At 41.5% G+C, this 26646-nt stretch overlaps 1 protein-coding gene across 1 annotated transcript; it reads left to right on the plus strand.

Moving 5' to 3' along the window:
* Positions 1–26646, plus strand: LOC140507475 (chymotrypsin-like elastase family member 2A). The gene is given in 9 exon segments (XM_072615554.1): positions 1–40; positions 229–320; positions 1157–1189; positions 1191–1258; positions 2044–2166; positions 19935–20071; positions 23650–23795; positions 25126–25278; positions 26629–26646. Coding segments are annotated over 9 exon segments (810 nt in total).

Here is a 26646-nt window from a genome sequence, read left to right on the forward strand (position 1 = left end):
ATGTTAGGCTCTGTCCTTCTCATTGCTTTCCTGGGCTATGGTAAACTGAGCCAGAGAGCTGCTAGCTCTTCCACATACCCATCCCAGACAGTTAATCTGTGACTGTATTTTAATCCAGTACTTTCTGCTTAGAAAAGTCCAGCAAGGTAAAGAGTTAGTCCATCTCCACATCAGCTATCCAGTACCCCCATTACTGGCTCATGTAGGCTTCTCTGATCTTTCTTCCAGCCTCCAGCTGTGGTGTCCCCAGCTACATGCCCAGACTGGTCACCAGGGTGGTGGGAGGAAAGGACGCCAGGCCCCACAGCTGGCCCTGGCAGGTAAGGAAATCACGTGTGGGATAGTGCTCAGAAAGGCAGTTTTGGCATCAGAGGGTCTGACTTTCCTGAGCTCAGTCCCATTTCCTTCCCACCCTCTAACCTGCAGAGACCCAAATCCCATTTTTCCAGAAGCATGAGAATTCAATTCAGTTCAATCCATCTCAGTTTTTATTTCATCTGAATCTGTAAAATATGGACCAGTAATCATTGAACTACGTACAGCACAGAGTTGTACAGTGCCTTAGGGTGACCTTGAAAGGAGATAAGAACTGGGCTTGTAATTTTATTAACATGGTGAAGCAGCTCCCTCCACCAATACAAGTTGGCACCTTCTCTGTAATTTACAATCTTTGAGAGCTGTCTGGTGCCCTCAAATTCTGGCTTGCCCAGAATCACACTTTCAGCAGCGATCAGAGGTTGTATTTGAACACAGGGCTTCCTGGTTTTGAGTCCAGCTCTCAATACACTATTCTATATTGTCTCTCATCTTGAAGTCTCTCATCTGTGAGTTATTAAGGATGTCTCTAGGCCTGCCCCAACAGAGGGAGACTGGCAGTGTGCTTCAATAGAAAGAGTGAGGGGCAATCCAAGAGTTCTGGAGTCAGAGGCAAACAACATTCAGTTAAATCCTCAACCTGCCAATACAGTGGCTGTAGCTAATTTTTTTTTACGTTGCTTTACTCCTCTGGTCTTCAGATTTTCTTATTTGTACAATGAGAAAGTTAGACCAAATGCTCTTTGGGATCCCTTCCTCCAAATCTATGATCTAGAATTGTTGAAACTTCAATGCCCTGCCTGAGTTTTGCCCCGCTCTCACCACTCTTCCATGCTGGCAGATCTCCCTCCAGTACCTTAAGGACAACACCTATTTAGAAACACACCTATGGAGGAACCCTGATCTCCAGCCAGCATGTCCTGACTGCTGCCCACTGTATCAGGTGAGTCCCCCATGAGCCATGGATCCTACTGCACAGAGGAAGGATACTGGGGGTCTGTCTCCCTTCCCTATCCACAGAGAATATCTGAAAGCTGCCTAGACATCATCTACAGGGGAAACAGCAATGGAGGGCCCCCAAAGCTGGACAAAAACTTCAGGTCCTCCTGGTCTAGCCTGCCTCCAGAATCAAAGATCTCCTTTGCAACATCCCTAACAGGTGCTCAGTTCAGGCTTATCAATCTCCTAAGATCAGAGAGTGACTTCTCCAAAGTTTCCCAGCATCTCCTCCTGGAGCAACACACTCTCTGTAATTAGAAAGTAACATTCTTCAGCTAAAATTGTAGACAAGGACTGTCACGCCTGCTTGGACTCATATCCCCAGAATTTAATTCAGTGTCTAGAATTTTGTTGATTCTTAATCACCACTTTATCTTTCTATTCGTAGTATCTGGCTACCTTTTGTCTACATACCTGTTTATCATCATCTAGCTATCCATCAATCTATCATCTATATATTGGTGAGAATCAGATTCTGAGCCAAAATCTACTCTGTATAGACTCCATACATTGATCTTGTCTCAGTTAGGACCTAAATCTCATCCTCTTTCCTTACAGCACTTCAGATATTTGAAGATAATCATCATTCCTTTCCTTCTCTCAGTGTTCTGTGAGGGTGATAGGGAGAGGCTTGTGGAATAGACATTTGTTTAATTGAATTAAAGGCATATCCATGAACAGGCCATGGCCCAAATATAATCAGAATCCCTCCACATTCCCTTTATCCAGCAAAGGCAGAACCTACCAAGTGTGGCTGGGCAAGAATAACTTGGTGGAGGAAGAGACTGGCTCCATAGTAATGGCTGTAGATGTCATTTTTGTCCATGAGAAATGGAACACCTTTGAGATGAGGTGAGTGGTCTCCATGCCATTGCCCTTTGGACATGGAGTCAGTCCTCAAGGCTCGAGACAGAAAGCTGGCCTCCATTATGTCATCAGTCTCCAATGATTCCAGCTCTGACCAGGTACTGGAGATTACAACTCCAATCCTCTCTCACCTACTGAAATGTCCTCCCCAATGCTGCATCTCTCTCTTATAATAGTAGTAGTTTCTCATATGAGGCATTAAGATTACACAGAGATTTTCCCTTCAGAGATAAGTCAAGCCAGAATTTTTGTCTCCCTTTTATAGATGAGGAAGCTGAGGCACAAAGATCTATGGTCATATATCAAGTCAGTAGCCAAGCTAGATAAGCCTTATGAGTCCTGACACAGAGCTCATTCATCCTGGAGAGGGAAAGAAGCAGGGGAGTGTCTCATCATCTTTCCCCCTCCACTCTCCCTCATCCAAATGGACCAGATTTCATCCTGCCAATTTCCTTACCATCCCAGTAGAAAGTAAGCTGCTTGAGGGCAGGGACTGGGACATTTATCAGCTCTCCATCTCCCCATACAAGGGACACCTATGTGGTGCAGTAGATAGAGCATCAGTCCTGGAGTCAGGAAGATCTGAGTTCAAATGTGCCCTCAGACACTTATTAGCTATGTGACCCTAGACAAGTCACTTAAATCCGATTTGCCTCAGTTCCTCATCTGTAAACTGAGGGCACACTAGAGAAGAAAGTGACAAACCACTCTAGTATTCTTGCCAAGAAAGCCCCATGGAAAAGCCAATGAGGTCACGAAGAGTCAGGCAGGCCATAATGGCTAGTGATAGGACCAGATTAGAAGCGGGCCTTCTCCTCTGAGATCTGGGGATACAACAGAAAGAAAGAGTGGTATAAGTGGAAAAGAGCCTTGATGGAACCTATATAATGAGGAGTGGAGTATGTACAGAGTGCATATAGAATGTGCTGATGCAACTTCATGTGAGGGAAGCTTGGGAGCTTGCTTCCAGTGGGGGAGTTACCCACTGCTGCATGTGCCAATCCCCTCTTTATACATAAATATTATTCACCTCCTGGCAGAGACATGATACACTCTGAGTGAGGAAGAAGGTATACATTTTTGGACATGGCCACCATGTGAGGTTGTTCTGAGGGATAGCAATGGTTATTTCAAAAAAGAAAGCAAGTAATAAGGGAAGGAAGGAAGGAAGGAAGGAAGGAAGGAAGGAAGGAAGGAAGGAAGGAAGGAAGGAAGGAAGGAAGGAAGGAAGGATGGATGGAAGAGTGAGAGAGAGAGAGAAAGAAAGAAAAGCAGAGGCAGAACAATAAAACATTTTTGAAAGTATACAAAGACCAGCAGAAGGACCTTCAATGCAAAACAAAAACAAACAGGGACATCTTGAAAGTCATGAGTGAATTTTGCTACATACTTTTTTTTAAAGGAAGCAGTACGAAACAGAGATTCATAACACCTGAGGTGTTTTCTCATAAGGAGGATGTTAAAAAAGCTTCCCCAGGTTCAGTGGGCCAGCAGCTACTCAAAACCATGGTTCACAATGTATTTACTTTTACCAGACAGCAGATACATTAAACAAAACTCTGGCAGGATGTTCACAGATAAAATGTTGTTTTTAATGCCTACGTAATGATATTTATCAGTAATGATTAATAATCACAAATTTACTACAAAATAAAAGATATTTAATCAAGAAGACTAGCAAATGAAGTGAGAGAAAAAGATTGTCCTATGTGCACATGATATGTATTTTCCTATAGGTCACCATCCCTACCAGTGGGAAAAAAGAATGGAATAAGTGTTTATTAAGCTATTTCTATGTGCCAGGCCATGTGCTAAGCACTTTACAAATATCATCATATTTAGTCCTCATAATAACTCTGGGAGGTAGGTGGTATTATTATCCCCATTTTACAGATGAGGAAACTGAGGCAGACAGAAGTTAAGTGACTTGCCCAGACTCTTAAGTGTCTAAGGCTGGATTTGAAATGAAGTCTTTCTGAATCCATTTCAGAGCACTCCATTCATTGCATTGAACTCAATGACTTCTAAGGTCCCCTCAAGCTCCAGATGGTAAATTTGGAGTCAAAGGCCATTAAGCACTCTAGCTTGCTCACTTGATAATTATATGGCATTGGATAAGTGACTTCATTCTCTGAGTTCCAGTCTCTTCATCTATAGAATGAGGGGACTGGACCGGATGACCTCTGAGGCCTCTCCACCTCTTTAGCCAGGTCCAGCTCCCAAGGGCAGATTCTGTATCTTTTCCTTCTTCTTTCCCCCCACACCATCCAGACCCATGCAGAGGACACAGTAACCCTTCCCTCAAGGAATGCTAATTGATTGATACAGGCACTGATAGGCCACTCATTACCTGATGCAGAGAAATTAAGATGTCTACGTGGATCAATGCTCTCAGAGCTGGCTCCTGAGTCACCACTGCCAAGGGCCTTGGCCAGTACCACCATGTTGGCCCAGGACCTCTCCCAGGAAGGGAAGCAGAAGCAAAGCCAGGTCCCTAATCAGTTTTCACCTGACCATTTTCTCAGGTTGCCCACACAACTGGAGACCCTGAGAAGGTGTTGAAGACCTTGAGGTGTTGACAGGGGCAGTGAAAAGTTCCGTGCCCACTTCCCCTTGTTTCCTTGGCATCAGGCCTCCAGGATCGAAAACAAAATCCTCCACTTGGCAAGCAAACCCCTTCCTAACTTAACCCTCTCCTACTTTTCCAGTCTTCTCACACTTTACTCCCACCAGGATCTCTTTGATCCAGTGACACTGGTGTCCTTGCTATTCCATGAACAAGACCCATCTCTGGACTCTGGGCATTTTTCTCTGCCTGCCCCCCATGCCTAAAATGCTCTCCCTTCTCATCTCTACCTACTGGCTTCCCTTGCTTCCTTCGAGTCCCAACTATAATCTTATCTTCTACAGGGAGCCTTTCTCAACTCCCCTGAACCTAGAATTCCCTCTCTTAATTATTTCCTATTTATCCTCTCTATAGCTTGTTTGTAAATATTTGTTTCCTTGTTGTCTTCTCCATTAGACTGTGAGCTCCTTCAAGGCAAGGACTGTCCTATTTTCTTCTTTCTGCTTCCTTAGCATTTAGCACAGTGCCTGGTACATAGCCAGCCTTAATCAACATTTATTGACTGACATGAGACCAAACAGACTTCCTTTTTCCTTCTAAGCAAAGCAACCTCTGAAACTTATTAACTGCATGACTCTAGAGGCAGAGTCATCTAAAGTGCTGAAGTCACTTAACCCCTCTCAACTTCAGTTACTTCATCTGTAAAATGGGAATAATAGTTGCTCCTGCCTCACAGGGTAGGGGCAATTACTCCCAGGGGTGCTTGTGAAGCTCCGATTCAATGATGCAGGTGAGGTCCCTGGTGAAACTTGAAGTGATATAGGAATGTCAGTGCTATCATCCTCATCCTTAAGTAGTAGTATTTGTAGCTGCAGTAGAAGTAATAGTAGTAGTAGTAGCAGTAGTTATAGTTGTAGTAGCTGTAGTAGTACTAGTTGTAATAGCAGCAATAGTAATTGTAGTAGTAGTAGTGTCCAACCACAGTCTGGGGCAGTATAGCAAATATTCACTGTGTGACCTTGGCTAAGTCATTAAGTTGCTTGGGCCTCAGTTTCCTCCTCTGTAAAAGGAGGAAATTGTATTGATTCTAAATCCTATGATTAATCTCAGAGACAGTGAAGTTACAGGTCCCTTATCTACCCTTGGACTTGAACCCTGACCTCCAGGATCCTTTTCTATCCCTGAGACTTCCCAGTCCATTGAGCTGCTCAGTTTTCCTTGTTCTGCCTCATGGTACAACCAAGTGAATCATAACAGCCGCAGTTAAGTCCATATGGCTGGTGATCTGTAGCACCATCTGCTGACAATATTATTTCTGTTTCTGCTTCTGTTGATTTTCACATAAGTGCTCTCCACCAAGATTTCCCCCTCTAGTTTCTTGAATATATTTTATTAATATATACAGCATCGGGACATCTTGAACTTGGGACCCCCAGAAAAGCTGACGCAGGTTCAAGAGACTCTGTGGGTCTTTACCCATTCAAAACCATAGTTCAGAGACCCTCACCAATGAGTTTCAGCCAGAGGAAATAGATCCTTCAAAATAAAGCCATCTAATGAAATATAATTTTATTTAAAAAGTAGCAGCAGTAACATTATTACTCCCTTAATGCAGCACTCAAGAAGATCAAAGTTCAAATCCAGTCTCAGATATTTCTTAGTCCTGTGTCTCTGAGTAAACCATTTAACCTCTGTTTGCCTCAGTTTCCTCCTCTGTTTAATAGAGATGAGAATAGCACTTACCTCTTGAGGTTGTTGTAAGAATCAAATGAAATGATAATTACAAAGCACTTGGCACAGTACCTGGCATATAGTAAGTACCATTTAAGTGTTAGCTATCATTATATCAATATTATTACATTGTCATTATTAATATATACAGTGTCAAGGAGAAGAGCAGACTAGTTCTGAACACTGAAATCTGATGGAGTTTTTGTCATGAGTAAAAAGCCCTGGATTTTGGAACAATCAGAAAATTAAAAATAAGCTAAGATATAATTAAGTCAGCATGGTATGGCAGTCAGGAAAGCTAATACGGTATTGGGTTGAATTAAAAGACGTAACTTCCAGGATCAAGGAAGTAATAGTCCCATTCTGTTCTGTCCTTATCACACCTTAGCTGTAGTAATATGTTCAGTTCTGTGTCATGGTTGAAGAAGGACATGGTTAGAGCTTGACTGTGTCCAAAGCAGCTAAGATGGTGAAGGATCCTAACTCTATGATACATGAGGATGGTTGAAGCAACTGAGCATGATTAGCCTAGAGGAGAAATGAACGAAAAACCCACCATGGCCTGCAGCTCTAACCATCTAGCAGCTTTCAGAATGGTCCTCCTCGACAGCCTGTGTCCTTGAAAGTTATGTTTCTTCACACTCACATTTTTATCAGTTTTTCATAAATAAAATTTATTTCACTGGTCCATCAAGCTATTCACACACAAAACAAGTCATCAATTTACATCCTTTACAAGGTGATTTGAGTCTTTGTATTTATTCTGCAGTCTGTTTTCCACTACAAATCACTCACATCCCACCTAAAAGCTGTTTCTTTATACTTGGATTTTAGCAGTTTTTACTAAACCAAATTCCTTTTCCTACCCTTTACTTCATTCCAACACAAAACTGCTCATTTGGAGCAACAAAGTGGTCCAGTAGATAAAATACTAGGCCTGGAGTCAGAAAGTCCTGAGTTCAAATCCAGCCTCAGACACTTATGAACTGTATGCCCTTGACCAAGTCATTTCACCTCTATCTGCCTCAGTATTCTCATCTGTAAAATGGGGATAAGAGCAGCACCTATCTCCCAGGGTTTTTGGAAAGATCAACTGAAATAATGATTGTAAAGCCCTTAGCACAGTCTAAGAGCTATCTAAATGTTAGCTTTAATTAGTATTATTATCGTTATCCACGAAAAAGGCAATACCTTGAATCTTTTACCAATTGATTTCTATCCTTTTCTTTATGTAAAAGTTAATTTTCTTTCTTTTCAGGACAAAACTGTTCTACATAAAAAGGCAGTACCTAAAAGGGATAATATCTCATGCAAAAAATGAAACAATCCCTACCCTCCAGGTGATTCCACCATCACTCTGGATTCCACCATTACTCCACATTCCACTCTATAAGGACAACCAGACAAGTTTGATGGCTCCAGAGGAGAGGGTGAGGCTGGTGAATTTGCACCTTCCCTCAAGTAAATCCAATTCATTTGTAGGTCATGATGTCCTCTTTGAGAATGAAGGACAGACAACAAGAAGAGGAAACTTCTATTTGTGGTATTCAACTTGGTAATATGTTGGGGAGGTTTTTCTACTCTTCCTCTTTTCAATTTAAACTCTCTTTGGTCATATTCACCAAACACAAGTATCACAGGGGGACTGGCCAATGGGAGCCCTGTCCTCAAAGCATACCCCACCTTTTGCCAAAAGAGGAAACTGACGAAAACCTGTTTTTTAGAAGCAGGTGACAATATATGATGGAAGGCTCTGCTCTACACTTCAGAATATGAGCATATATGATCCAAGACCATGATGAAATAAACTTTGGAATGGCTACTGGGCCTGATGTGAGAATTCATACAAAAAGGCTCCCTTGGGGACAACTTGGTCCCTTTTTTTAATTGGTGTCCTTGCAAAAGACAAACTGATGTGGGCTTACCTGGTGGGGGCCATGAAAGTTATTTTAAAATATTTTTTAATTATTTCAATATAATTGGGTTCCTTTGTAATCCTATGTAGTTTGCTTTATGCCTTTAAAAGTTTTATTCTGAAAAGAGATACACAGACTTCACCAGATTTTAGAAGGGGTCCATGGCACAAAAAAAAAAAAAAGATTTAAGAAACTGATCTAATCATGGTTAGGAAGATAACACCACCTGTGGTTGTCAGTTTCTCATCCATTGGTGATGCTTTCTAGGTTCATTCCACAAGTACAATTTGTGACCAAATGAGTCCCTAGAATTGGGCAGTCTTCCGTTTTGACAGATCTGAAAAGATTCTCTGTCTCATCTTGGATGCATGCCCAGGAAACAAGCAGATGTCTTTATTGTTGTTTTCAACAACAGGTAGACAGACAGCTGCCCCAAGACTCATCAGCAGGCAGTCACCACTATTCTTCTCTTGCTTGGACCCCTACTGGCTGATCTTTGACTCAGTAGCCCCTATGGAATTACTGTATCACCCCTCAGCGGATACGCAGATGCTTTCTCCTCAGTGAGTCCAGCTCCTCACTCTTCAGAGTACAGCTCCCCCCAGCCCTTATAGAAGAGATTCATGTTTATTTCTTACCTCCAAGCATTAAGTCATGCTTTCCCTTTTCCCCCTTCCTCTAAGTCATGTATTTCCATCTTCTGATCTTCTGACACAAGATTCACCTCTTCTCCCTCAGATCCTTTTTATTCCTCTATTTTAAACTAAAATCCATCTGTGTTTTTAAAAACAGTACATTGGGAAAGGGTCTCACATGTACAGAAATATTTATAGCAACCAAGAACTGGTGGTGACCAAGAGCTAGAAATCGAGGGGATGCCCATCCATTGGGGAATGGCTGATCAAGTTGTGGTATATGAATGTAATGGAATACTATTGTGATATAAGAAAGGATGAACAGGAAGACTTCAGAGAGGCCTGGAAGGACTTACATGAACTGATGCTGAGTGAAAGGAGCAGAACCAGGAGAACTTTATACACAGCAATAACCACAATATGTGAGGAATTTTTCTGTTAGAATTAACCTTTCACAGCAATGCAAGGACCTAAAAAATTCCCAGTGGACGCTTGAGGCAAAATGTCTTCCACAGCCAGAGAAAGAACTATGGAATTGGATCACAGAATGAAGCAGACCATTTTCTCTTGGGTCATGTTATTTTGTTGTTGTTTTTTCATGGCTTCTCCCATTCATTTTAATTCTTTGCAACATGACTAAGGTAAAAATGTATTTAATAGGAATGTATGTGTAGAACCTACATAAGATTGCATGTTGTATGGGGAGGGAGGGAGGAGGGAGGAAGAAAGGAGGGGTAGGGAAGAGGAAAAAATCTAAGATATATGCAAGTGATTGTAGAAAACTTAAAACAAATTAATTTAAAAAACAATGCATTGTTTTTGTTTGAATTTGTTTTCAAAGAGGGTGATGTCTTGAAATGTGCATGAATTGGATTTAAGTGAGACAGAATTGCATAGTCATCACCCTTATTCTCTTTTCCAAAGCATTGAAGTTTAGTGACAGGACAAAAGTCAGTATAACTGGCTGTATCCTGGAATGCAGTGGATGACCTTGGAGTCTTCAATGTCTGACCAAGCTCTAAGGGCTCCAGAGCACCTGCTCCAGCACCTTCATGGCTATTGGAATAAATTGTTCTCATCCACCCATTCTGCCAGGAAAAGTCTTCACATGCTTAGGGTCCACCACCACCCTCACCTTATTGATTTTTATTATTAGACTTATTGACTTATAGACACCTATTGGTTAGAGGACCATCAATTACCCTCAAACTGGTTTAGCCCATTGGTTGAGACATTTTACACAGATGTGATGACTGCATATGCTATAACTTCTGGGAGCCACAAGTGAGGGCTGGGTGATGGTGGACACCCAAGGCAGATGGCCAGCCCTGAAAAGGTGAAAAGCAAGCCCTCCCACCAGATATGCTAGTCCTCCTGAACATCTCATATGACCCTGTCCTTAATAACTCAGAGTATGGAGAAGTGTTCCTCAAATGTCTTCAGCTTCTTTTCAAGGAGAAAGCTAAGTTCACTGCACTTTGAGCACAGGCAACAATCTCTTGGCCATCGTATATGGCCATTGCATAGAAACAGCATAGGGTAAGTAGAGGTCCTTGGGAATTCTCCCTGTTCTCCATATTTACTAGAAAATGGCTCCATAGCTTTCATCTTTCTTGCTAGTACCTCCCTGAAGAACTCAACTGTTCATTGTGAATTTACCTTCTTCATTGTTAGTTTGAATCTGCTTCCTCCTTCTGTCCCTTTCCTCCTCTTTCTTTCTGTCTTTCTGTCAAATTAAGTAATGGTTTATCAATTACATTAGTCTTTTAAAAAAAACTTTTGCATTATTAATCTTTATCTTCAGCTTTATTTCTCCTCTAATTTTAAAATTTCCTGTGTGATTCTTATAAGCTTCTTAATCTGCTAAATTACAGGATTTTTTTCAATGTATTCCCAATTCATTATTCTTCTTTTTCCATTTAGTTAATATATATTGTCAGAGATGTAAAGTCACCTTGTTTTCACCTCCAACACATACCAACATGTCTCACAAAGCAGGTGGCATCTGAATTGGAAGGTCCAATTCCAATATTTTGCTTAAATATTTCCAAGGAAGTAGGTAGCAGATGTTGGGAAAGGGAAAAAATGGACAAACACCTTTTTTTCCATCAAGTCCTGAGAAAAATCTCACTTGTGTTCTGAACATATCTTGGCCTGATGATAAGAGCTCCAATTTAAGTAGGACCTTCTCTTTGGTCTCTCCACAGTCTTAAGAGAAATCTAAGGAGGCACCATGATCAAGCTCTTGTTGGCCTCAGTGCTGGTGGCTGGAGGTAAAACTTATGCCTGCAGAGGGGTAGGGGAGTGGGAAAAGCAAGGAGTGAAATGTTAAGTGTGGTATATAGAAGAAAGGAAAATCATCAGATTTGGAGCAGGAAAAAACTTTAGAGGCCATTGCATCCAGTCCCCTCATTTTACAGATAAGAAAATTAAGGTACAAAAAGGTTACGTGACTTGCCTAGGATCATGGAGTAAGTATATAAGGTGGAATTTTAATCAAAGTCTTCCAGTTGGAAGGATAGCTTTTTATCTACCAATCTGGCAGTCTCAGGAACTCTGTATACTATTAAAATTATTTTTTTAAAATTCCTGAGGACTTCTCTCCCCCAAAGAACCAACGTGAGTTTTATCTATTCATATTCACATTAGAAATTAAAACATCAATATTATATTATGAAAATAATTCTGAACTCATTGACCTTCTGAAAGTCTCAAAGACCACCGTTTGAGAATATATATATACCGAACTGCCTCGTTTAAGCCATGCCTTCACTTACAGATGACATACAAGAGTTCCAGAGAGATAGTGCCTTAACCCCATTTCAAACTGGTCAGAACCAACAGAACCAGAATTCAAACCAAAATCTCTGATTCTAAATCTATTATCTCTCCATTATACCATGCTGCCTTAGATGAGATTTAGAGTCAGAAGTAACCTGGTTCAAATCCCAGGTTGGTATGTGTTACTAGCTAGGTGAACCTGAACAAATAACTTCACTCCCTCTCTGTGCCTTAGTTTCCCCATCTGTAAAATGGGGTCAGAGTAGTATACTACCTATGTCAAAGGGCAAGGTAAGTAAATTACTTGATGTTTTTTAGTGTGTTAGAGGGATGTGACTTGTCATCACTCAGTCACTTTGTTTTGGGCTCTAGTCTCCCACATACCCTATGACATGGGCCATCTCCTCTTGGTCATTTTCCCTTCCATTGTTCTCAGTCTTGTGGGATATAAAGAATTAGAGAGGAGTTCCAAAAGATCACTGGGTATTGAATCAGGAAGATGGTCAAGACCATCTCCCATTATCCCTACTTTTCTGTGTATTCAGTCATCAAAGGTGTGAGACAAGGACCAGGGTTAGATGATGGGAACATGTGGGCCGATGGGATGGCTTGGTTTGATGATATCTCATGTGCCCTTGTTAACTTTCTTCTGTGTTTTAGTTCTAGGCTGTGGGGTCCCCACCTACAAACCCAATCTATCCAGGGTTGTTGGAGGTACAGATGCACGGCCCAACAGTTGGCCCTGGCAGGTCAGTAACTCCCCCCATCTCCAGCACTAGCTGTAAGTAGGGTTAGGGAGGGTAAGTTGCCATCTAGGGTACCCCACATCTTGGAAAAAGGTGACTTTTAATGTACTATTTTCTAAATGCATGTATTGTTAGTGTTATAAAATTTTTCTCTTATGGGCAATTATTATGTGCTAAGCTGAATCACATGGATACCAGTAAGGGTTTGCTATATAATAATTGCATTATTGATTTAATTGGTTGCATGGGAGGAAACATGCATAGGGAGAGGGAAATGGCTGCTGTCTTAAACTTAAGGAGCAATAATGTTTTATCACAGCTTGTTCTTCTCCAGATGTGCTCCCATTTTCCCAAAACTCACAAAGAGCTCGAGGCCATTACCTAGAAACACCTTTGTATAGAGATACAACAGTAGGATGGGAAGCTTTTGAATCCTACTTCACCCTTGATCACTTGAAGGTGGGGGAATGAAAAGGAGAATGGGGAAGCCATCAGCCCTTACCATATAAACTTCATGTCATACTGTGGGCCAGCACTTCCTGTCTTCAAGATTAGAACAGTGCCACGCCCATGCCCTCTATCATCTTTAATAGTGCAGAAAGAATATTTTCATATGAACAAATGTGTAATAGCTGTCTTCTCCAATTTTGTCCCATTCCCATCAAATGATGCTCCGCCTTCCCTCCCAACCTTTCCTGAAGCTTTAAATCATGGTGCCATACTATAAACCCCATGATGATTACAGAAATCTCTGTATGACAGGACTCCTGAATCCTACTGAACAAATCACTGATTTCTAGAAGTATTTAATACAGAATTCGAGTGGGGCTCAATCCTCAAAATCTTTCTCCAATTAGGAATGTTAGACATAAGATACTGTTAAAGCAGGAAGTCTATCAAAGGATCTCTGTATTTTGACCAATCTCTTTAGCTTGATTATAGATTTCCATATATTTCTTCGCCCCTGAAGCCTGGTTATAAACTATAACACTATGGCACTCACATATTCTCTATATTTTCCTTCCCTGGAACATGCCTTGAATCTCCCAGACCTGGTTTAGAATCTTGACTACAATCTAAAAACAGTCTGCAATCACCACCCAGGCTGGCCTCAATGGTCCATGGATGTTGTGTGTGTGTGTGTCTGTATATGTCTGTGTGTCTGTGTGATCTAAGGTAGGATCAATTGAATAATTCAATTAAATTACCCCACCCCATTTAAAGTAATTGTCAAGATGCTAAACTCTGATAGATTTATCAAGTGAAAAAAATCTTGTCTTCTCCAAGACCAGATTCCTTCAACTGATTCCCATAGGGTATGAACTGTAGTCTCTTCCCCATTCACTTCATCCTTCCTAAGCTGACTGATCTCCAGTTATCCTGATCTACATCTGGTCACTAGACCCAGATGACTCTGAAGGAGAAAGTGAGGCTGGTGACTTTGTACGACCCTTCCTCACTTAAATCCAACTCACTGGAATGACATGGCATCACCCCCATGATCTCATGGTCCACGTTGAGAACAACACATTGACAACAAACTACAACAATCTTCACTGCTAACTAGGTGTGACTGAGGCCTGGGCACCTTCTTGAATCAATCAAAGCCATTCCAATCAGGTGCCCTAAGAAGTCAGCTCTGACTGAGTGAGGTCATGCCCTGAGGAGCTCATATAAAAGGCAGAGCTAGTACGGAAGAGAGGAGAAATTTCCAGGGTCTAGCACTGAAGAGGAAGGAGTGAGGACATCACCAAACAAACTGGCAGCAAAGGAGAAAGGAAAGTAGGACTGAGCTGTTGCACAGAAGGAAGATATTAAGGATCTTGGCACTAAATAAGCATTCATTGAAAAAAAAATAAGTGTTTATTGAATTGAATGACTGATTAAGGACAAAACCAAAGACTCTAAAATGGCTAAGGGATGAGGCAGCCCCAGCTCTCAGAGGGAAGGCAATTCTATTCAGTAAAAGAGGAGAAGGGGGAAAGCAGATGGCACCACTCACCTCCTCACACCTGGACTACTTAAATCACCTCCTAGGGGGTCTCTCCAACACTGCAGTCCACCCTCCATTCAGCAGCCAGATTGATCTTAATGTGCAGGTCTGACCATGGCACTCTCTCCTCTCCCATCCCCTACTCAGTAAGCTCCAGTGGTTCTCTATCACCTTCTGGACCAAATAGAAAAGCATCTTCCCGACCTCCAAAGTCCTTCCTAACCTAGCACCCTCCTGTCTTTTCAGTCTTCTACCACCTTACTCCCCAATATGTCATCTGATCCACCGACACTGGCCTCCTGGCTGTTCTAACGAGATGCACCCTCTTGACTCCAGGCATTTTCTCTGGCTGTCTCTCAAACCTGGAATGGTCTCCCTCTTCATCTCTGCCTATAGGCTTCCCTGATCTCCCAGCTGAAATCCCATCTTCTACTGGAAACCTTTCCCAACCTCTCTTAATCCAATTAGCTTCCTTCTGTTGATCGTTTCCTATTTATCCTATAAAAAACAAAAATAAAAACAAAAAACTGAACTCAGCTTCAGTTAACTTGGGGTTCACTGGCTAGATTCCTCCCTGCCTGGCTCCTTAATAACTGTATCTTAGGCCCTTTCTGGCTCACAGTGAAGACCAATAGTAACTGTTTCTCTTTTGACCAGCAACCCTAAGGGTCTTTCCCTCCCAGTTTGATTTTTTTTCTAATTAAAGGGGTCATCCCTTGACTCACTTCTTAAAGAGGCCTATTCACTGAATGGTGAGAACCTGAAAAGGCCTTAGCTCTTCAGGGTCTCCAGACTCTCCCATTGCATACTGGGTCATCTCCAGTCACCTGATTAATAGCTGGCCACTGGACCCAGATGACTCTGGAGGAGAAAATGAGACTGGTGACCTTGCACAGCCCTCCCTCACTCAAATCAAAGTCAAGTGCAAGTTATGTCTTCATCTCCCTGATGTCGTGGTCCTCTTCAAAAACAAACACAATTTATCCTGTACATGGCTAGCTTATACATCATTTGTATGCTGTCTTCTCTATTAGGTTGCAAGCTCCTTGAAGACGTGGGCTGTCTTTTGCCCTTTTTTGTACCCCAGCATTTAGCACAATGCCTGGCACATAGCAGGTGCTTTAAAAAATGTTTTATTGGCTGACATACACCTAGATTTCCCATTTACAATCTGTGTTTTCTACTCAGGTCTCTCTTCAGTACAATTCCCTTGGTACATGGAGACACACCTGTGGGGGATCCCTGATAGCTCAAAACTGGGTAATGACAGCTGCTCACTGCATCAGGTAACTCTTCTAGGATTCTTATCTAGTCTATGTCTTCCACCATTTGCAAACACTTATTTCTGACCCTTGGAACCTGAATGATCAAACCTATGACCTGTGGGTCTGTTTAACTTAAACTCTTTAAAAGAGCCTTGCAAATAAGTCACTTGCCTAGAGAGAATTAAATTCTTTTGGGCAGGGAGAGGGACAATCACTGTTTACAACTTAGAGTACAAGTCAATGAAAAGCTTTTATTTCCTTCATAGCTCCAAACCAAGACAGAAGAAAACATCAGTTGGCATACTGAGAAGGGCATCTCTGTAGGGCAAGTAGGCTTCTGAATACTAGCCATTTCCTCACCAATATTTATAGCATGCAAAAAAAACACATTTTCATGCTGGGTTCCCAATCAATTAGCCACTGAGCTTGGGGGATAGTTTGTGTTTCAGATGAAAACCTAGAGACTTTCTAATGTTAGTCTGTCATTGGCATCAGGGGTCTGAGACAGGGTTGAGTTGGCTTCTTTCATAACCAGGAGTAAAGAAAGGCAGAAAACAATTAGGCTGAACAGCCCATTTGCACTGAAATGGAGACATGTTATTAAATAGTATTATTCATGTCAAGAAAGAGAAAATATAGTGTTTTCTTTTTGCTCTGGTTGTCTCTCTCTCTCTCTCTCTTTCTTTTTCTCTCTCTCCATCTCTCTCCATCTGTCTCTGTCTCTGTCTCTCTCTCTCTCTCTCTCTCTTTCGTATTCTGCCTCTCTTCCTCCCTCCTTCTCTTTCCCTCCCTTCTTCCTCTTCATCTTCTCTCTCTCTTTCTGTCTCTCTATCTGTCTCTCTCTCTCTGTCTGTCTCTGTCTCTCTCTCCTCCACTAAGATTCCTGTCCAATGCTTCACTTTGGTGTAAACATGGTTTTGTGTTCTCAAAGGCCATAACAGCAGATTTGCTTGGGTCAGTCCTCCCAAGTTCTAGAGATTTCAGGTTCAGGGCCAAGAATGGACAGGGTGTCCATCATCTGAAGCCCAGCCAAGATTCAGCACCAGAGCATAGATTCATTGACCATACAACAAGAGGGACTTTAGAGATAATCTACCAGGAGTTCTCAACCTTCTTTGTGGCCTAGATCCCTTTGGCAAGATCCAGTGAAGCCCATGGACTCCTTCTCAAATCATGTTTTTAAAGGGACAAAATTAAGTCCATAATATTTCAAACATGCAAAGTCAGAATTCAAACCCAGATCCTAAACTCCAGATTGGTCACTCTCTCCACAATACCATGGCTTTTTAGTCTGGGAATACTCACTCACCAAAACCTCTTCTATAGCAGTGTTTCTCAAACTGTTTGACAAGAAACCATGAAATACCCAAAGTTTTGTTTGTTTCTTTAATGAACTTTATATTGTTTCTTGTTATTGTTCAGTTGTCTCAGTCATGCCTGACTCTTTATAACCCTCTTTGGGGTTTTCTTGGTGAAGATACAAGAGCGGCTTACCATTTCCTTCTCTAGGTCATTTCACAGATGAGAAAACTGAGGCAATAAAGATTAAGTGATCTTCCTGACTCCAGGCCCATTTCTATCTACTGCACCACACAATTAAATATGTTTTTTCTTAGTAAACAAAGAAATAATAACTCTAGAGGATTTGACTTGGCTAGAGGTGTTTGTTTGTTTGTTTTTAATCTGAAGAGTTCTTCCATGTAACAAAGTTTGAGAACCACTGTTCGAGGATATGGAAGCATTGGCAGAGAAGACCAAATCCATGAAATCACAGGTCGTTTATATCTTCCCCAGAGTCACTGAAAAAACCCACGGCAAGAACCCAACAAAAAGTCTTGGTTTAAATTTTCACAAGCCCCGTGGGGGCTCTTGGGAACTTGTGAGGGTCAAAGCCTGGTCTCAGACATAAAACTACAATGCTTGTTCATGGTCCTGATGACCCTCACTCCCTGCAGAGCTGACCCTCTCCTCCTCTCCCTTCTCTTTTCTGCAGCTCTTCTAGAACTTACAGAGTGGTGCTTGGAAGACAAAGCCTTTCTACTAATGAGGAAGGATCTCTTGCTGTCAGTGTTTCAAAGGCAGTGATTCATGAGAACTGGGACCCTAACAAGCTTTCCAACGGGTACTTAAGGGCATTTTCTCCTTTGGGTTGAATTGGAAAGAGGGAAGGGGTTCTTGTGGAACGCAGTAAGGCTAAGGAAGAAACAGCGAATATTTTCTTGGGAAGATGCCCTCTGCCCAGTGCCTTAAACTCCTAGGGATGGAACAGATGAATTCTGATGAGAATATACGTAGTTAATCAGAAGTGAAAAGGAATGCATGAAAATGTCTATAATAAGAACCAAGGATAGTTCCACTAGACAGACCACAGATCACAGGTAACATCTACAGCCACATTTCAGGAAGGATATTGACAAAGTACAGATGTCCAGATGAGAATAACTAGATAGGATGGAGAATCACAGAATCTCATGATTGAGAGAGACCCCAACAGCCAACCAATTCAAATGTTACATGGGAAAACGCCCCCTGGAGAACATATCTGATAAGTCATTTTCCATTTGCTTAAATTGATGCAAGGATCAGTTATCAGACTAGGAATAGTCAGCTTAGAGAAAACTTTGGGGAGTTGTGACCTCTCTCTGCAATATCATCTACCTGAAGGTCTGTTTCATGGAAGTCAGTCAACAAACATTTATTAAGCCCCTACTATGTGCTAAGAACTTTGCCAAATCCATCGCATAAAAAGAAAGGCAAAGACAGTCCCTGCCCTCACAGACCTCACATTCTAATCATTGGAAATCTGGAAATTAGAATGGAAATTCTAATAATTCTCTAATAATTGGAAAGGAAAACATGGAAATAACTAGATACACATAAAATCTATAGAGAATCAATGGAAAGTAATCTCAACAGTGAAAGCACTAGCAGCTGGGGGCTAGGAAAGGCTGCCTGCAGAAAATAAGACTTGTACTGAGTCTGAAAGAAGGCCAGAGATTCTTAAAAGTAGGGGTCAGGGGAGACAGTGTGGATATCATTTGTCATTTATGTCATTTAAACTCAATGTAAAAAAATACTTCTTAAATCTGAGATCTCTCCCCAAATGGAATGTTACAGTCCCTTAAAATTATAGTATCCTAACCACAAAAAGCTAGGGAAACTTTAGAGGCCATCAAGTACAATTTCCTCCTTATACAGATGAGTAAACTGAGGCATAAAGAGGGGGGTTTTTTTAGTGATTTGTGCACACAGGTAGTAGTAAGTGACAGAGGCAGGATTAGAACTCAGGTCCTTTGACCCTTAGGTCAGAGAATTCTATGTCCAGGAGGCTTTCCTCTGTGACACACTGCCTCTTATTGTGTTGAATTTCTGGTGGTTTAGAAATTTTCATTAGTGTCAAACTCAAATAGAAATGGATCCTTGCCAGTAGCCTATTGTCTTAGAAAACCACAAATTAACGTGATCTGTGTTACACTGTATTTTAATTTATTTTTTCCCAATTCTCAATTATTTACCAAGATTTTTCTCAATTACATTTTGATGTGCTTTGAGATGCACCAGGGAATTTTACTGGTCCACGTGAGGCATGGGAGTTTGACACCTCTGAATGATTTCCAGAGTCCTTTTGGACTCTGATGATATCTGATTCTCCAATAAAGAGTCCTTCACAGAAGATCTCTGAGCATGGAGGGGCCCAGCTATGTGCATTTGGCTTATGGCTTAAGGATAGAGTAGAAAGATAGAGTAGAAAAAGAAAGGACAAGAATCAAGGAGACCTACTGATCTTATACTTTCCAACTAAGTTCCAAACATTCCCTTTAAGTGCTTAGAGATCACCATTACTCCAAGTCACACATTCCAATGGATGAGCTCATAGATACAAATACTTCCTGCTGTAACAAGGCAGGTTGCACCTCACTCCTACCTGACCATCCTGTGTAAATGTCTGTGTGTGTGTGTGTGTGTGTGTATGTGTGTGCATGTAAGTGTGTGCACACCAGAGAGGAGAATACAATACTCTGGGCTGGCTCCATTTTGTTGGAGTGAACTCAAGGTAAATGGAGAACAAGCAGGTCAAAAGCCCACCCTCTTCACACTTTCTCCTCTCTCCCACACTCAGGAATGACATTGCCCTGCTCAAACTGGCCAGCTCTGTCTCTCTGACTGACAAGATTCAGCTGGGCTGCCTGCCTCCTGCTGGAACTATCCTGCCTAATAATTTTGTCTGCTATGTCACAGGCTGGGGACGGCTGAAAAGTAAGTGGGAGCCCAGATGTGAGAAGGGACAGCTGGGTAGCAGTCCAGGAGGGAAAAGAGTCAGTTCCCACCCAATTATTTGAAAGTGGCCAAAGACCTGGGAGGCTCTCTGCCCACTCCACTGCCTGAGGCTGATTGGAGAAAGTTGGGAGAGAGCAGAGGATGGCTAAAATAAGGTGGAGAAAGTTACTCCAAGATTTGGAGCTGAAAGGGCATTGGGGAGTGCAATGGTGATCAAGTGACCAAGTAGCAGAGGTGGGGTTTGAAATCCAGATTTTCTGATAACAAACCTACTGTACATCCTGCTAAATCACATGGCCATAGATTGGAATCCAGAGCAGCCACTGATCTCCTCCCTTTGGCCTCAGGGCCACTGGAACCCTGCAAAAATTCTCAGGGTCCATCAACCTTCTCACATTTCCCCCTGGCACTGGGCATCCCTGGTCTTCTGATATGCAATTCTGGGGTCAGGAGTGTAGGTCAGTGTTACTAGATAAGGGACAACTATAGAAGAAAGATTCTATAGGATCTGAAACAGGAAGCACTAATAGGCTGGTAAATGTTTGAAACTGAGTCTGGGAGTGGGGGAAGGGGGAAACACACTTTTAAGTTTAAGCTGCAGTATTGATATTTTCTCCAGCACTTTCTTAAATCTAGCCCTGATTTATAGATAACATTTACTTCTTTCTGTGGTTAAATGCTCATGCTCAAAAGTTCACAATTGGCTCTCTGAAGCCAGTAGGATCTGACTCCAGCAAACTCTTGTCTGAAAGTCACCTCAGAGGACATCAGTTCTCAATCCACTATTTTCCAGATGAAGAAACAAGCCAGGGGAAGTGGAGTCACTGACCCAAGATCATCAGAATGTAGATAAGAGTAAGAATTTGAACCCAGGTCCTCTGACTCCAAATCCAGGTCTCTTTCATTACACCTCAATACCTCCCCAACTGAAATTATATCTCTTGGGTTCACCTTGCATAAGTCTCTCTGGGGACTAGGAAAGAGATACAAATCCTGTGCCAATTATATGTCAATGAAAGGTGGCATTGAAAGGTAGAATTGAAACCAAATGTCTAGATATGTAGTTGTTGACTAAAATACAATGCAACAAATACCTAATAATTTAGTGGTTAAAGGAAAGAGAGCATGCACTAGTAGTCAGAAGATAAGGATCCACATTCCAACTCTGTTATTTAATAGCTTTGTGTCTTAGACAAGTCACATCATCAGTCTGTGCCTCAGTTTCATCACCTGTAATATGAAGGGATTGGACCATCCCTTCCAGCTCTAATTCTGTGGTCCAATGACCTTTTAACCTCTATTTCCTCATGTATCACATATCCAAAAAAGGACAATAACACTGGTAAAGCTTTGCTCATAGAACTAAAAACTAAACTAGAAGGGATCTCCAAGACTGGCGAGACAGAGCAGGACAATGGAAAGAGTAGGAAAGAACTTCTTGAAGTCAAAGGTTTGTTTTTTGTTTTCTTTTTTTTGTTTGTTTGTTTTCTTTTTTTTTTTTTGCCAGTAATCAAGTAAATGAATCAATCATTTTCAGAGTGAGGAATGGTCTCTAAGCCCAAGTAAAAGCATAGGTTATATACTTTTTTAATGTTGTGTTCTTTTTATTAATTTATTTTAGTTTTCAACATTTATTTCCACAAGATATGAGTTCCAAATTTTCTCCCCATCTCTCCCCTCCCCCCAACCCAAGACTATATGTATTCTGTTTACCTCTTTCCCAAGTATGCCTTCCCCTCTATCACTCCTCCCCATCCTCCTATCCCCCTCCCTTTCACTTTCTTGTAGGGCAAGATAGATTTATGTATTCCATTGTCTGTACATCTTATTACCCAGTTGCATGTAAAAACAATTTTTAACATTTGTTTTTAAAACTTTGAGTTCCAAATTCTCTCCCTTCTTCCCTTCCCACCCACCCTTGTTGAGAAGCTAAGCAATTCAGTATAGGCTATACATGTGTAGTTATGCAAAAGCCACTTACAGAATAGTCATGTTGTGAAAGACTAACTATATTTCCCTCCATCCTATCCCAACCCCCATTTATTCTATTCTCTCCTTTGACCCTGTCCCTTTTCAAAAGTGTTTGTTTCCAACTGTCCCCTCCCCCAATCTGCCCTCCCTTCTATCATCCCCCCCTCTTATTATTTTCCTGTAGTTTAAAATACAATTGAGTGTGTATGTTGTTCCCCCCTTAAGTCAAATCTGATGAGTAAGGTTCACTCATTCCCTCTCACCTCCCCCCTCTTCCCCTCCATTGTAAAAGCTTTTTCTTCCCTCTTTTATGTGAGATAATTTATTCTGTTCTATCACTCCCTTTCTTCTTCTCCCAATATATTCTTCTCTCACCTCTTAATTTTATTTTTAGATATCATGCTTTCATATTCAACTCACCCTGTGCCCTCTCTCTGTCTCTCTCTATTTATATGTATACATGTATACACACAAACACTTATACACACACATACATGTATATTTCCTTCAACTACTCTAATACAGAGAAAGATCACATGAGTTATAAATATTTTTTCAATGTAGGAATGTAAACAGTTCAGTTTTAACAAGTTCCTTATGATTTCTCTTTCCTGTTTACCTTTTCATGCTTCTCTTGATTCTTGAATTTAAAAGTCAAATTGTCTATTGAGCTCTGGTCTTTCCATCAAGAATGCTTGAATTTCCTCTACTTCATTGAAGATCCATTTTTTCCCCTGAAGTATTATACTCAGTTTTGCTGGGTAGGGGATTCTTGGTTTAATCCTAGCTCCTTTGACCTCTGGAATATCATATTACAAGCACTCTGATGTCTTTTTTTTTACCAGACTTCCTGATTTCATCTGTCCTCAGGGAAATTCTGGAGAGGACCCTTCCTCTACCAAGGCAAATGGATACCTTCCCCATCATTTAAGTTGTAGAGAGTTGCCTGAAGAGTTTACCCAGAAGCCCATAGTCCTGTGTTTCTGTGTCATCACTTCTCACTACCTGTGTCACTTTGACCAACACACAAAGGTCTCAGTTTTCTCATCTGTAAAATGAGAAGGATGGACTCTACATTGATTTTGAGTACTAATTCTAGGATCCTACGATTTTGAGAAAGATAATTTAGATTCATATCCCTGCTTTACCATATACTAATTGTAACTGTGAAGGAGGCACTTCTCTCTGAGACACAATTTCCCCATCTGTAAAACAGAGACAACAATATTTGCTCCCACATGGGGCAATTGGGAGGAAAGAACTTTTCAAACTTTATGGTAACACAGAAATGCAAGCTACTAGTATTACAGTTGGCATTTTGAAACCTTTGAGAAAACTATACTGGAGACATTTGAAGGATATTTTCCTGATCCTGAGGACCCAAAGAATATTGGTCTCTCAGAAGATCTGAGTTTAAATCCCACCTCCTCCCGTTCACTAGCAGGGTGACTTTGTGCAAGTCCCTCTCCCTCCCACAATTCCTTTCTCCTCTTCATACAATCATTTGATGCTTCTATAATTTCCAGAATCCCATGTTTCTCATGAGATCTCCCCATGAACTCTTCCTTTCTCTGGTCACCTTTCAGCAAATGGACAGCTCCCAGATATCTTGCAGCAGGCTCCCTTGCCAGTGGTAGATTATGCCACCTGCTCCCTCACCAGCTGGTGGGGCAGCTCCGTGAAAACCAACATGGTGTGTGCCGGTGGTGACGGGTTGGTCTCCAGTTGCAATGTAAGTGTGCAGAAAGGGCAGATCTCCCTTCCTCATACACATTCCATTCCTTGACTAGAAATGAGCCACATGGCCAGGGCCACACTTGCTTAATTACAGATATATGAGAAGCTGGCTGGCCAGGGAATTAGAACCTGGCAGCAAAGCCTCCCTGTTTCTTATTGCCTATATGACCTTAAGAAACCTCCTGGGTTTGTTTCCTGTTTGAAAAAGGAGGAAACTTGACCATACAGTCTCTGAGGTCTTTTCCATCACTGCAGTTGTGATCTTATGAGCAACAGAGGCAGTGAGACAGTGGAAATATTGCTGGAAAACTGGGCATTCCTAGATTCAAATCCCTGCAACTTAGAGCATGATAATTTAATCTTGCAGCTAGATGGTGCAGTCGACAGAGCACTGGGTTTGGACTCAGAAAGACTTATCTTCATGAGATCAAATCTGACCTTTTACTAGCTGTGTGATCCTGGGCAAGTCACTTAACCCTGTTTGTCTCATGAGCTAGAGAAGGAAATGGCAAACTACTCCAATACCTTTACCAAGAAAACCTCAAATGAGTTAACAAAGAGTTAGCAATGACTAAATACCAGCAACAAAAATTTAATCTCAGTGAGCCTCAGTTTCCTCATCTTAAAATTAGGACAATGAATGCCTATAGGGTCTACCTCACAGAGATAGACTTCAATGACTTCAACTGGTAGACTTCAATGAGTTGATGTATGTAAAGTATTTCACAAGTATTAAAGGGCTCTATATCAACATGGTCATCATTCCCATTACCATAGTTTTTACTCTGTGATGCTGAATGAGTCATTTATCTACTCCAAGTCTCCAGTTCTTTAACTGGTGATAGAAGCTCTAAGATCCAGCTCTCACACTATGGTCCTAAGTCCTACATTTTTGGTGTTAATGGCTGATAATGGCTTGACAAGAAATTTCCCAGAAGTATTGATATTTCAGCCATATTTCCAAAGGAATGATGAATCTTAGGCACTATGTCAGGTCTGCTAGTGAGGGAGATATTTGAGGGCCAGGTTCTCTTTCACATCCCTCAAAGCACAGTCCTAGTCATTCTGCCCATCAGGTATGATCACAATGCTGTTTAAGGACAAAACACCTACTCCAGCCTCACTTTAGAGCCTTGCCATGCTGTAGTCACCTCTGCCATTTGCTCCTCTCTTTCCAGAGCCAGAATGGTGTGTATTTCAATTAAATACATTAAATAAAGATTTGTGTTATATAGACAAGTCATGAACTTATTGGAAAAGCCAATTTATGTCTATATAACACATTTCCCCAAAGCCAGCCTCATTGAACCTTGTGTTTCCCTCAGGGAGACTCTGGTGGCCCACTGAACTGCCAGGCAGCTGATGGTCGTTGGGAAGTGCATGGCATTGTGAGCTTTGGCTCATCACTTGGTTGCAACTATCCTCGGAAACCCTCTGTCTTCACCCGAGTCTCCAACTACAATGCCTGGATCAATAAGGTAAGAGGTTTCCACCTGTTTCCCAAGGCCAGGACCCTGCTCTAGCCACAGTATGAAGACATACTGTGGGTGGAAACATGGGCATGTGAGGTCTTAAGAGTAGCCACTCTGCCCTCTGACAAAGTAGTTCCTTCCTGAAGGATGGGAAGGAAGTGAGTCATACGAAAGAACCAAAGAACATTAGAGTTAGAAGAGCTCTTAGAACACAGATTGGGAGAACTCAGAGGTACTTTGAATTGGAACATTCGGGGATTAAAAAGAACCATAGAACACTGAATGTGAAGACTGAAAGGGACCACGAGAACAGAAAATGTCAGAGATTGGAGGACTTTTAGAACACGAGACATCAGGGCTGGAAGGGCCTTTAGAACACATAATAGCAATGTTGGAAGGGCTCCTAGAACCCAAAACGTTAGAATTGGGAGGGTCCTTAGCATGCAGGATGTCAGAACTGGGAGAGGCATTAGAACTCAGAATGTCAGGGTTGGAAGGAGTCTTATGACAGAGAACATCAGTGCAAAAAGGGGCTTCATAATATAAAATATGAGAACATCAATTAATAGAATTAGAAGTAAGCTGAGATCAGAAAAAGTTAGGACAAAGAATATACCTTGATATTCGATAAAAGGAATGAAATTCTTAATGTACGTTGTTACCTTAGGCTCACGCCTCTCCAGACAGTGGCAGAAAAGCCTTGATTGTCATTACCTGGGACACCCTCTGAACATGAGGCAACAAGCCCTCATTTTTGAACATCAAGAGAATTCTTGATGGAGAAAAAAAAATCAAATCATTGAAGAAGTGAAATAAGGGAGGCAGACCTAAACATTTAAGAAGCTTTCAGTGAAGGAAATGATGTTGCAAAGGCCAATCTTCCCCCAGACAAGAGTTGAGAATACAGAGGTGGGGCACTAGGGGTATGACAACTGCATATCCTGGCAGACATGGTTGATATGTTGATTAGTTCCACAGGACTGCTTTTTAAATCTTTGCTACAACAAATGTCTCACAAGAAAGGGATCTAAAAGAGTTTTTTTTTTAAATAAATGTGATATAATTTTTGAAAAAATATTAGATAAAAAACTTTAAGCAGAAAAAGAATTATCTGAGCTAGGTATTGGTAGGTATTCAAGAGAATTTACGTGATTTTGACATTAAGGGGGCAATATGAAGAGTAAATGAAAGCTGGAAACATTTCTTGCCTAATCCTCCACCCTCTAAAAATATCAGAAATCTTCCAAGTATAAGTGACTGCCATCTTGGGCCATCTGATGTTGACAGACAAGTTTGCAAGGCAAAGAGCTACCAAAGCTCCTTCCTTCCTGAACTCCTCTCTTGTATCTTCCACAGGTGATAGCAGAAAACTAA

Source organism: Notamacropus eugenii, chromosome 5 (assembly GCF_028372415.1).
Source record: "Notamacropus eugenii isolate mMacEug1 chromosome 5, mMacEug1.pri_v2, whole genome shotgun sequence".
Lineage (NCBI taxonomy): Eukaryota > Metazoa > Chordata > Mammalia > Diprotodontia > Macropodidae > Notamacropus > Notamacropus eugenii.